Source organism: Nycticebus coucang, chromosome 8 (assembly GCF_027406575.1).
Source record: "Nycticebus coucang isolate mNycCou1 chromosome 8, mNycCou1.pri, whole genome shotgun sequence".
NCBI classification, from domain to species: Eukaryota; Metazoa; Chordata; class Mammalia; order Primates; family Lorisidae; genus Nycticebus; species Nycticebus coucang.
Window position 1 is genome coordinate 52,583,347 of NC_069787.1, and position 12,815 is coordinate 52,596,161.

Sequence of the window (12,815 nt, forward strand, 5' to 3'; positions counted from 1 at the left end):
TATTGTTCTACCCACTTTATTCAGGAAGATAAGAGTAGTTTTTTTTTTTTTCCTTTTCGATCGGAGCAATTAATGGAGAAACACTGGTTCTGTTTTTTTCTCTAGTCTTTCCAGTAGTCCTCCATTATCCTTGATTTTACTTTCTGCAGTTTTAAGTTACCTGTAGTCAACTGTGGTCTGAAAATGCTACATGGAAAATTCCAGAAATAATTTATAACTTTTAAATTAGTTTTTCTTAGTAGCCTTATGTTATATTACAATGCCTACTTTATTCACCTTACTTTATCTTACCATATAGGCATTTTATCACAAGAAGTATAGTATATGTATTTTGAAAGAAAGAGGAACCGCATTTACATAACTCATAATTGTTTTATTTTATTGTTTATCTCTAGCTGTGGCTAATTTAGAACTTAAACTTTATTATAGGTATGGATATATAGGAAAAAAACATAGCATATGTAGGGTTTGGTACTGTCTGCAGTTTTAGGCATCTACGGGCAGGGGTGTTGGAGCATAACCCCAGTTGATGCCTAAGAGGGATACATACCCATGTAGATGCATGAGAGAGATACATACCCATGTATTCTTTTTCTTCGTTACTATGCAATCTAGGATTTCTAGTATAACGATGAATAAAAATAATGATTATGGGCTTTCTTGTCTTAACTGATTTTAAAAAGAATACTGCTAACATTTTACCGCTAAGTAGGAAGTCTGCAACAGGTTTTTCATAGATACCTCTATCAGTTTTAAACTTACCCTTTTTTAAAAACACTAATGGGTTTTGATTTTTTTTTTTGAGGCAGCGTCTCACTTTGTCTCCCTTGGTAGAGTGCCCTTGGCGTCATAGCTTATAGCAACCTCAAACTCTTGGGCTCTAGTGAGTCTCTTGCCTCAGCTTCCTGAGTAGCTGGGACTACAGGCACTCAGCTGTTTTTAGAGATGGGGTATCGCTCTTGCTTAGGCTGCTTTTGAACCACCACAATGCCTAGCTATTTTTAGAGATGGAGTCTTGCTCTTTCTCAGGCTGGTTTCGAACCTCTGAGCTCAGGCAGTCTGCCCGCCTTGGCTTCCCAGAATGCTAGGGTTACAGATGTGAGCCACCGTGCGCCCGGCATGGGTTTTGAATTTTAGCAAGTTTTTAAAATTTGGGTTTTTTGAGGGGAGGGTGTCATGTGGTATATTAGAGTTCTCCAGCTAGAACCAGTAAGGTGTGTGTGTGTAAAAAGAGATTTATTATAAGGAATTGGCCTACACAGTTATCATGACTGATATCTTAAGATCTTTAGTCAACAAACTAGAAACCCAGGGGAGCCAATGGTATAACATTTTTTTTTTTTTTGGTTGCAGACGTCATTGTTTGGTGGGCTGGGGCTGGATTCGAACCTGTCAGCTCAGGTGTATGTGGCTGGCGCCCTAGCCACTTGAGCCACACGTGCCAAACCAGTGGTATAGTTTTTATCTAAAGGTCAGCAGCCTCTTGAGACCTAGGAAGAACTCATGTTTCAGTTAAGTCTGAAGGCAGGAAAAACTGACTGTTCTATCCTAGAAGGCAGGCAGGAGGAATTCTTTCCTTTTAGGGGCAGAGTCTGCTTTTTGTTCTATTCAGGCCTTCAGCTCATTGGATGAAGCCTACCTATGTTAGTGAGGATAGTCTGCTTTTCTCAGTCTATGGATTTACATGTTAAAGTCATCGAAAAATACCCTCACTGAAACACCCAGAATAGCGTTTGACCAAATATCTGGGCACCTCATAGAGGTGGGTCATGTGGGCATATGAAATTAACCATCAAAATGGTATTTATCCCATAAATTAATAAAGTAAGTTGTGGCTCAGCATGTGTAGCTCAGTGGCTAGGGTGCCAGCCACATACACCAGAGCTGGTGGGTTTGAATCCAGCCCAGGGCTGCCAAAATAAAATGACAACCAAAATAACTGGGTGTTGTGGCGGGTGCCTGTAGTGTCAGCTTGGGTGGCTGTGAGCTGTGATGCCATGGCACTTTTGAGACTCGGTCTCAAAAATAAATAAAGTGAGTTGTATTTATAGTTTTTCGGTGTTACACTACCCCTTCGTTGCTGTGGAAGACCTCCCTCCCCTTAAGGAAATTACTGGATTGGGCCTGTGAATGTTTTGTTTAGGACTTGTGTATCTGTGATGATGAATGAGATCAGCCCTCAATTTTGCTTTCTCATACCATCTCTATCTAGTATTTGTATACTGGTTAGCTTCTCAGTATGAGTTACGTAGTGTTTCCTCTTTTTGCAAGAGTTGGACATATTCTTGATTAGAATAACATATTCATTGCATGTTGAATAACATTTAACTGCAAACTGTTTTTGTTTGTAGATGATTTTAAAAGTATTGATTTCATATTTTAACAGTGAAAGAACATTTTAGGTTTTCTATTTCTTGGGTCAGTTTCTATATGTTATGATTTTATTTATTTGTTTTTTTAGGAATTCTAAGTTTTCAAATTTATTGGGATAGAGTTCCTATAGTCTCTTATTAAAAATATGTGCATACTTTCACATTATATTTTCATTATGCTTACTCTTTATTAGTCACTTCACAAGAAGTATATCTGTTTATTAGTCTTAAGAACCAAATTTTTGTTCTTGACCCTTTTGTATTTTTTACTGTTTATTTCTGCTGTTAGTTTTAACTTCTACTTTTTTGTGGTGTATTCTTAAGTCAGAAATAAGTCAGTGAATACTGTATAAATACTGTTTTAGTTGTATTTCACATTTTAATATGTAGTATTTTCATTATTCAGTTCTTATTTAAGTTTATGTTAGAATTTCTACTTTGATACTTTGATACATGACAGAAGAGCTGTAAGTTTTAATTTCTGAATATATGGAGATACTTCTTTTTTCAATTTCTAATTTAATTGCATTGTAATCAGAACAGGTGGTCATTATTTGAAATTTGTTGTTACTGTATAGATAGTTTTTTTACATGCTTCTCTGTGTTTGAGAAGAATGTGTATCTGTAAGTGTTGGATGCTGGGTATACCATTCTGGCTTAATGATTATTTTCTTCTTGTTAGACTATACTAACTGGCACTTATTTTTCTTGAGGGATCAGCTGTCTAATTAGAATACTTTTGTAAATCATGTTTTCTGTTTTCTTCCTGGTTGCTTTTGTTTGCTTTTCTTTTATTGTTCGGTCTTTTTTTTTTTTCTTTTGTTTAGTCTTTACAGTATCTAGGTGTAGATTTCTTATTTATCTAGCTTGGTGTATGTTCTTCCATATCATTGAAATTATATCTTTGTTTCTGAAAAATAGATTCTTTGATTATACTCTTCTCTTTTCGTATGTCTTTCTGGAACTCTGTAGAGGCATGCTTTTTGGGGGGGGGTGTTATTTTTTATTTTTTGAGACAGAGTTTTAACTTTGTCACCCTTGATAGAGTGCTGTGGCATTGAAGTTCACAGTAACCTCAATCTCCTGGGCTCAAGCAATCCTCTTGCCTGAGCCTTCCAAGTAGTTGGGATCGCAGGTGCCCTGCCACAACACCTGGCTATTTTTAGAGATGGGGTCTGGACTGTTTTCCAACTCCAGCGCTCAAATCTACCCTCCTCAGCCTCCCAGAGTTCTAGGATTGCAGGCTTGAACCACTGTGCCCACCAGCATTGTGGGCACAGTGGCATTTTGCCATTATACCTTTACCTTATGCCATTATGGGCACCCATGGCATTATGCCAGACCTTTTTGTCTGTTTTCCATATCTGTTAACCTGTCTTGTGTTTTCCATCTGCTTGTTTCTGTGCTACATTCTAAGTAATTTCATCATAACTGTCTTTTAGTTTAATAATCCTATCTTTAGTTGTGTCTAATTTGCTGTTTCATTCACTTATTGTATTTCTAATTACACAGATAATGTTTATTTCTAATATTGTATTTGATTTGAGGGAGGACCTGGTTGGTCTTTTTTTTTGCAATTTTTTGCCAGGGATGGGTTTGAACCCGCCACCTCTGATATATGGGGTCAGTGCCCTACTCCTTGAGCCACATGCACTGCCCCTGGTTGGTCATTTCTTAATAGGTTCTTTGGAGTGCCTATTTTTTTGCTTGCTACTGTTCTAGGAGGTGGATATATTCTGTTATTCTTTGCCAATTTTTTAAATTAAAATAAAATTCACATAACAGAATTTACCGTTATAACCATTTATGTATGTGTATGTATGTGTGTGTATATGTGTATTTAGAGATAGAGCCTTGCTTTGTCTCCCAGGTTAATGTGCAGTGGTTTTATCATAGTTCATTACAGTCTCAAACTTCTGGGCTGAAGCAGTCCTCCTGCGTCAGCCACCCAAATAGCTGGGACTATATGCCCGGCTGATTTCTTCTATTTTTTAGTAGTGATAGTGTCTTGTTCTTGCTTAGGTAGGTCTCAAACACCTGACCTCAGTTGATCCTCCTGCCTCAGCCTCTCACAGTGTTAAGATTATAGGTGTGAGCCACTGCACCTGGCCTATTTTAGCCATTTTAATGTATGAATTATAATTCAGTGGTTTTCTTAGTAGATTCTTACTGTTGTGCAGCTCACTACCATCTAATTCCAAAACATTTTCATCACCCCCAAAAAGAAACCTCATACCCATTAAGCATTCATACTGCGTTCCTTCCTCTTCCAAGTTCCTGATACCACTGATCTGCTTCTGTCTCTATGGATTTGTCTATTCTGGACATTTTATGTAAATGGATTCATGCAATACGTGGCCTTTTGTGCCTGGCTTTCTTTTACTGAGCATTATACTTCATCCATGTTGTAGCGTGTATCAGAACTTCATTTCTTTTTATGGCTGAGTATTGTTATTTCAATAATACCACATTTTGCTTATTAGTTGTTTCAACTTTTTGGCTATTACAAATAATGCTGCTATAAACATTCATGTCCATGTTTGGTTTTACTATTTTTTTTAGGCAGAGTCTCTGTTGCCCAAGCTAGAATGCTGTGGTATCATAGCTCACAGCGACCTCAAACTCCTGTGTTCAAGTGCCTCAGCCTCCTAAGTACCTGAGACTACAGGTGCCTGCCACAACGCCCCATCTAGTTTTTCTATTGTTAATAGAGACATGGTCTTGCTCTTGCTCAGGCTTGTCTCAAACTCCTGAGCTCAAGCAATCCACCCTCCTCTGTCTACCAGAGTGCTAGGATTTATAGGCATGAGCCACCTCGTCTGACCTTGTGTACAGGTTTTTATGTGAACGTGTTTTTATATCTGATTATTTTATTTCTTTAAACATTTATAAATATTTTATATTTTGCATCTGACAATTTTAATTTGAAGCCTTTGGACGCTTGAATCTGGTTTTTCTGCGTATCTTATTGAACGTATATTGCTTTTAAGCTTAATGATTTAAGATAGTGAGCTCATTGCATGCTTTCTAGACATTTTTTTTTTTTATACCATATTTCCTGTAATGTTATCTGGAAAGCCAAATAATAAAATGACAATCCATAGATAGGGTTAATGCTTTTTTTCTAAAGGAGAACGAAACATACAGAAAGGACAGGAGCACCAAGGTCCCAAGCGCGACCCCCTCCACCCCGTTGAATGTGTCTCTTTGGGCTGAATCCACATGCATAACCATTAGAATCTACCTCAGTGGTGTTTTTGGGTGTAGGTTGCCTTTCTCCGTGGATTTCTGAAAATAATGGGGCCCTTTAAAGTATAAGAGTCTCTAGGCTACTAAGAAGTGGGATTTATAAAACCTGATATTTGGAGTGGGTGACAGGCTAAAGGGATCTATCTAACTGGTTTTCCTCAATGAACACAAAACATGAAAATCTTATTTGTACTTCTCAGCTTTTTGTTCTAATAACCAAGAGTTGGGCAAAATGTTAACAGGGATATGATGTATAAAATATTTTGGGTAAAAGTATTTGTGTCTGAAACAAAAATTTTGCAGATACTTTGTCGACTTGTATATACTACAAGAAACATACCGTGGCATATCGTAGCCATAAAGCCCACTAAGTGTCTTGCAGGGCCAGTACTGTGTGTCACTTAGCAGTAAGCATGATGCATTCTGGACTGCAGATCCAACCCTGACCCAGGAATTTCCAGGAGATGGGGCCATCTCCACACTGATGTAACTTTTAGAAACCTTAAAACAAAGCTTACCTTTATAAGAATAGCTTAAACTCCCCTTTAGGAAAGAATCACCTGGTAACTGACCCGGACTAAATAGAGGCATAAGAAAAAAGGAAAGATTTCCCAAACTTGAGAATGATCTCCAAATGGAGACCCTCCTGGTCATTTGGTTATCTGACCCCCTACCTGTAGCCAGCCCATGCCACCAGCCTACTTCTTCTGTCTGTGCTGTACGAGCACTTCTGGAGTAAGCTGCTTGAGCATCAGATGACATTAACAACTCGTTTTTTGCACAGATTAAACTGAAAGGGAAAAGTTACCTCCGGGGAAGCTGGTCACTTTAGGACTACTTGAAATCTCCAAACATACCACCATTTTACTTCTGAGGTTTCAGCAATGTTTTTGTTAAATGTGAATAGTAGCGCGGTCAGTTTTTGTCTTTAAATTATTGGTATTTCCACAGACTTTGTTTACTAGAATTGTTTAAGGAATTTTAGGTAGCACAAGTTTTCTTTCAGAGCTCAGGTATCATTTTTGTGTTCATTTGCTGTACCCTGTTTCTCAGTTACTCAAAAATACTGTGAACTATTGCAATAGTCCCTGAAATAAGTTTGTTGCATTATATATTTTTCCAACTCCTGTATAGTGCTGTCAAGTCTCAAGTCTTGGTTGTTGTTGTTTTAAGGAAACACTCGCCTCAGAAGGGTAGGTATTCTCTCAAGGACATTCCTCACTAACCTGGCATTCTCGTCATCTTACAGTCTGCCCCATAATCTTCCTTTCTAGATTTGTACTAATACGTTTATCCTGGTCTGTCCTCACCCTTTGCCAGTCATAAGTACTGTGATGCTTATAAACTATCATATCACAACCTGCCTTTGCTCATGATGTTGCCTCTACTGAAAAGTCCTTCCCACAGTCTTAGGCTTTTGTCTGTATACTGTCCTTCAAAATCCGCCTTTGAACATATTGTCAATAAACCTTTCTTTACCATCTTTTACTACCATAAACGAACTATCCTTTTTCCATTTCTGTTGCTTTGTTAAATCTCTCAGGGAACCTTTTTTGGTCTTAATTACAGGAATTTCTTGTTTTTCTCTACCCAATTTAGAAACTTCTGGTCAAGGACCTTGTATTGCTTGTTTTTGAAGTTATCTCTGGCAGGGCAGATTGCCTTATGTGAGAAAAGTGTTCATTAAAAATGTGTGGAATTAGATTATGGCAATACATTTTGTTTGAAATTTAGCCTGAACTCTTGAAAGGCAGCGTTTCAAAGCTTGTTTTATATCCAGCATCCAGCACATTTGCTTTAGCAGTTTGATAACTTATCTTTGAATTTGAGGTAAATTTTTAAAGTCTTTAGTTTGGTCCTTGTAGCATCAGGGAAAAATTAACGAGTTGGTTTCACAGTTAATTAGGGGAATTCTTTCAATAACATTTTTTTCATTAAAGTTACGGAAACTAAGCAGTTTTCATTTGATTAGAATCCTGCTTATCAGCAGTTGAGTTGGTAGAGTTTTTAACTAATTCAGTAGCAATATTTTTCCTAAAAAAATGATTAAGAACTTTTTTCTTTACAATTAGTAGAAAGTGCTATGTGTCTGCCTTATGGTGAGTAATAAAGCAGATACAACTTCTTCCCTCCCTCAAAAATGCAGGTTCTTGTTAAACCCTTGGGAGACCGAGGATTCCTTTTTCTTCTCTCTCCTTATCAGATGGTTTCTCCGTATGGTAGGTGGTCTCTCTTTAATTTTTACAATTATTTTTTTCCTTTTTAGTTAAAATACATTGCTAACAAATTTGGCTTCTGTTTTTTAGAACATCAGACTGCCAGGTGTCGAGTCCTGCATGCTTTGTTTCTATTTCAAGAACCTAGAGGCATAGTTACTTGTAAGTTCTTTGACTATCTAAATCTAGTTACTTATAGATACCTATATGTTTATTGAAATTTTCCAGATTGTCTCGGCACCTGTGGCTCAAGTGGTTAAGGCGCCAGCCACATACACCTGAGCTGGTGGGTTCGAATCCAGCCTAGGCCCACCAAACAACAATGACGGCTGCAACCAAAAAATAGCCAGGCACCTGTAGTCCCAGCTATTTGGGAGGCGGAGGCAGGAGAATCGCTCCAGCCCAGGAGTTGGAGGTTGCTGTGAGCTGTGATGCCACAGCACTCTACCCAAGACAACAGCTTGAGGCTCTATCTCAAAAAAAAAAAAGAGAGAGAGAAATTTTCCATATAACTTACTAAAACATTTTCTCTCTTAACACCATGTTTTGGAAAATACTGGGGGTATTAAAAGGCATTAGTAGTATGAAACACAAGTTATATAATTTGATGTTTTTCATTTTCAACTACAAAAAATTATTTGAGTCTTACCCATACTCTCACTAATAAAGTTTGGTTAACTGTTCAGTGTAGCTTAGTTTATGAGGGTTATCTTAGTTCATTTTTGCATTCAAATTTTAGGGATTACCAGGTTACATGTTAGGCCACTGAAAATTAATAAGAATTTTTGGTGTTAATTTTAGAGAAAAATTTGTTACTTATTTTAGAGAAAAATTTGTTACTTACCTTTTCTAAGAATGAAGTTTAACATTAAGGTAAAGTTCCCAAGAATGAGTTTAAATGTTGAATTAAGAATGAGTTTCTTAATTGTGGCTACTCAGTGTCTGGTATCTGTTCATGTGAAGTTAAAGTTGCTATTTTATAAGAGGAAGGAGTGATATTTCTATGGAGCCTCAGATCAAGAGCCCTGAGTCCCTATTTCTCTTTACATTTTCCTTGCCATCATTTGAATTGCCTAGCAGCAATAGAAAGTGAAGATCTTCATTGAGTGTGTGTATGTGTTTTTTTAAAATATGTTCTGTTTTAGTTTCTTAGTAACCCATTTTAGGCTCCTGGATTTACCAGGATGCTATTTCATATATTTGCTTTTTTTTTTTTAATTTTTTTTTTTGTAGAGACAGAGTCTCACTGTACCGCCCTCGGGTAGAGTGCCGTGGCGTCACACGGCTCACAGCAACCTCTAACTCTTGGGCTTACGTGATTCTCCTGCCTCAGCCTCCCGAGCAGCTGGGACTACAGGCGCCCGCCACAACGCCCAGCTATTTTTTTGTTGCAGTTTGGCCGGGGCTGGGTTTGAACCCGCCACCCTTGGCATATGGGGCCCGTGCCCTACTCACTGAGCCACAGGCACTGCCCCATATATTTGCTTTTTTTACATAGATGTATTAAGATACATACTCATTTGGTTCAACATTAATGTATATGTGTTGTTACACTTCTTTGGCAATACTTACTTAGGTGTATATTTGGCTAGTTACTTGATTGCTAACATGGTTTGCTTTTTGTTTGTTTGTTTACAGCACAAAAAGGTTCAACCAATGCAGCACCACAGGAGAGGCATGGCAGCATGCCAGAGAGCATGCCAGATGTATTAAAAGTAGCTCAGTTTTTACAATTTGCTTTGATTCAGTGTCGAAAGGAATTCAAAAATATAAACACTGTAAAATTTCATCATGTTGTTGAAAAGTATGTAAGTGAATTTTTTAAGCGAGGTTTTGGTTCAGGTAAACGAGAGTTTATTATGTTTCCATATGATTCACGATTAGATGATAAAAAATTCTTATACTCAGCTCCAAAAAATAAATCCCATATTGATAATGGTTTGCATACTTACATTTTTTGTCCTGAAATGTATCAGTTACCTATTTATAAATTAAAAAAGCTATTTGAAGAAAATAGAAAACTTCAACAGTTTAGTCCACTTTCAGATTATGAAGGTCAAGAAGAAGAAATGAATGGTACAAAAATGAAATTTGGAAAACGAAATAATTCAAGGGGTGAAAGCATTATACCTGGAAAGCAAAGGTCATCTCATTCTTTGGATTATGATAAGGACAGAGTTAAAGAATTGATTAATTTAATTCAGTGTAGGAAAAAAAATGCGGGTGGGGAGTCAGACACAGAAGATTTGAGAAGCAAAACTGTCTTGAAGAGGAAGCTTGAGGATCTACCTGAAAATATGAGAAAGCTCGCCAAAACCAGTAATTTATCTGAAAATTGCCATCTGTATGAAGGTAAAATATCAGATTACTCTTATAATAACAACCAAAAATATAGTAAGATAGGTCTGTTCTTTATAGAGTACAGGGTCTTGCAAATTGAAGCTTGGGCGCCAAATCCAGTCTGTCTCCTGTTTTTATAAAGAAAGTTGTATTAGAATACAGCTACGCCCACCATTGATGTGTATATAGCTACTTTTATGCAATAGTGGCAAAGTTGAGACAGACTGAATGCCTTATGATGCCTAAAATACCTACTCTCTGGTCAGAAAGCACTTGCCAACTCCTGCCCTGGTACATCAGATTTTTGAATTGTTTGATTTAGGCTAGTATGACAAAGTATGCTCAGCTATTAGTAATTGGAGCTTTTGTACTTTTTATATTCCTTTATTTTTATAATTTGAGAATTAGAATATTGGAGTCATGTAGGGTATTGTAAATGAAAGGAAACTTTGTAAATTAGAAAATACAATTTTCTTCATGCATACACAAATTCTTTTTTTGCCCTAGGAATGCAAGAATATCTCTTCTTTCTATCCTTCTTTTTTTTTGTTTGTTTGTTTGTTTTTGCTTGTTTTGTTTTAGTTCACAGAAAAAGGCACAAATGGGAGACCCTTGTCTTAAATGTGTTTGATTTAATATTGTAAGTTAGCTAAAGCATTTTTATCATCTAGATTTTTGAGGTCTTTCCATTGCTAGTCCGTAATCATGAAATGAGTTCTTTTACATTCAGGGAGTTTTCTTATAAAATTTATGTTGTGTGTTGCAGTTGTTATTGATTATGGTAGTTCTGAGTATCCTATGTTTCTTACTGAGCAATTTCACTTGGCTCTTTTCAGATTCAATGTGTTTCTGTCAGATCAATGTGTTTATTACATTTTGGTCTCATAGCAATCTATATGTATAGCCTCACTTTTCACTTACCTGCTTTCTTTTACTTTCTTTATTCTTCAATATACTAACCTCGTGTTGTTATTTAATTAAAATGCAAAATACATTTCAACAGCCACATAAATGTTTAAGACAGTACAGATGGAAATCATAGCAGTAAGTTCTATTTGATAAGTGCTGTTCTGTGTAAAAACTGTTGTTTTTTTCTTTGCCTAATCTTTTTCTTTGCAACGTTGTCATCTTTGTCCATATGCTTATCTCCATGGTGGCCTTCCTGACTTATTTCTTGCATTCTTTTCACTATCTTGTTCTGAATATTGCTTATTTGCTACCAATCTCATCTTCCGTTCTTGGCTTTCAAGGCTTTGTTACAGGGTAGCCACATCCAGCCATGTTTTCCTCTTTGCTGTCACATGCTCTTTAGTTAAGGCTAATCTCTTTCCTTACCTATGTCGTGTCAGTCCTTCTTTCTCTTTTTTCCTAAAGCATCTTTCATTTCTCTCAAGCCGTCTGTCTTCGCAGTTCATGTCTCTCCTCAGCTTTCTGGCTGTTCTGCTCCTTGATGGTCTTGTCTTTCAGCTTATGTTGAATTTGTGACCTGTGTTGAACCTGTATAACACTTATACATACCGTCTTACACTTTTGATCTGTGTCTTCAGAGTTCAAGTGCTCACTGTGTGTTAGGTGCTTTCTATATGTATGAACTCATTTAGTTTCTTGAGTGATAGGCATTATTATCCTTACTTTGCAGATGAGTAAACCATCTGAGATAAGTTAACTCTCTTATCTTAACATGGAATTCATGTTTGAACTAAGTTCTGACTCATGCCAAGGCATTGTTCCTAATAAAAACGATACTTATTTTTTGGTACGGTTTTAGTTCATGTGATTTACTAATTCTTTGTATATGAAAGAATAGTTGTGGTTGAAAATGAGGCTTCATCAGTAATTAAAATGGTGGGAAAGTCATGCTAATTGTCATAGATGAAAGAAGAAATGGGGCAGGGAAAGAAGGATATATTAACTAGAACGTAGTGACTGTCAGACTTGAGTTTCTCAGTGTTTCTCACTTACTTCTTTTCAGTTGGATTCTAACTTTTAAAATACCCTGATCTTGATTTTTGTGGTGAATCCACTTGTTTTATAGTAGGTAATCTCCTGACTTCTACCCTATCCCTTTTAACTTTAACATTGACTTTTTTTGAGTTACAGTTTATAAACAATGTATCCATTTTAAGTACCCAGTTTGATGAGTTTTGACAGCTATGTAACCATCGCTCCAATATATAGAACATTTTTATCCCCAAAACTCATTTCGGTTCCTTTGTAGTTAATCCTCCCCCCACGACTAATCTGCTTTTTGTCTTGCTTTATAATTTTATATAATTAGAATCATACAGTATATACTCCATTGTTTCTTTAATTTTTTCTGTGGTACGTTATTTTCTGTGGTACATTATTCCCTCCCTCATTTAGAAATCCTAATACCTACTCACGCTTTACCTGATACTACCCCTACCTAGATTAAAGCAGGTGACTTTCTGAATGTCACTTAATACAGTAGAACCTACCTAGTTGTCTGTCTCCTTAAGTTGACTTAATTTTCATAGATAGGCATGCACCACATTTACATTTCAATACAAGTAGGCCTTATGTCAACCACCTCTGTTTGTTGACCAGTTTGTTACAGTCTCTTGGGTGGTCAGCTTATCTAGAGGTCCTACTGTATATTGGTTGTACAAATTATCTA

The 12,815-nt window shown here is 36.7% G+C and overlaps 1 protein-coding gene across 4 annotated transcripts in view; it reads left to right on the forward strand.

Annotated features, from left to right (window-relative positions):
• The window catches only part of TASOR (transcription activation suppressor), a 54,205-nt gene that overhangs the window by 24,227 nt on the left and 17,163 nt on the right, over positions 1–12,815 (forward strand). For all 4 annotated transcript variants that reach the window (XM_053598998.1, XM_053598996.1, XM_053598999.1 and 1 more), the window contains exons 12-14: positions 7,768–7,840; positions 7,928–7,999; positions 9,476–10,189. In XM_053598998.1, coding sequence (XP_053454973.1) covers positions 7,768–7,840; positions 7,928–7,999; positions 9,476–10,189 — 859 coding nt within the window. The remainder of the gene's footprint in view (positions 1–7,767; positions 7,841–7,927; positions 8,000–9,475; positions 10,190–12,815) is intronic.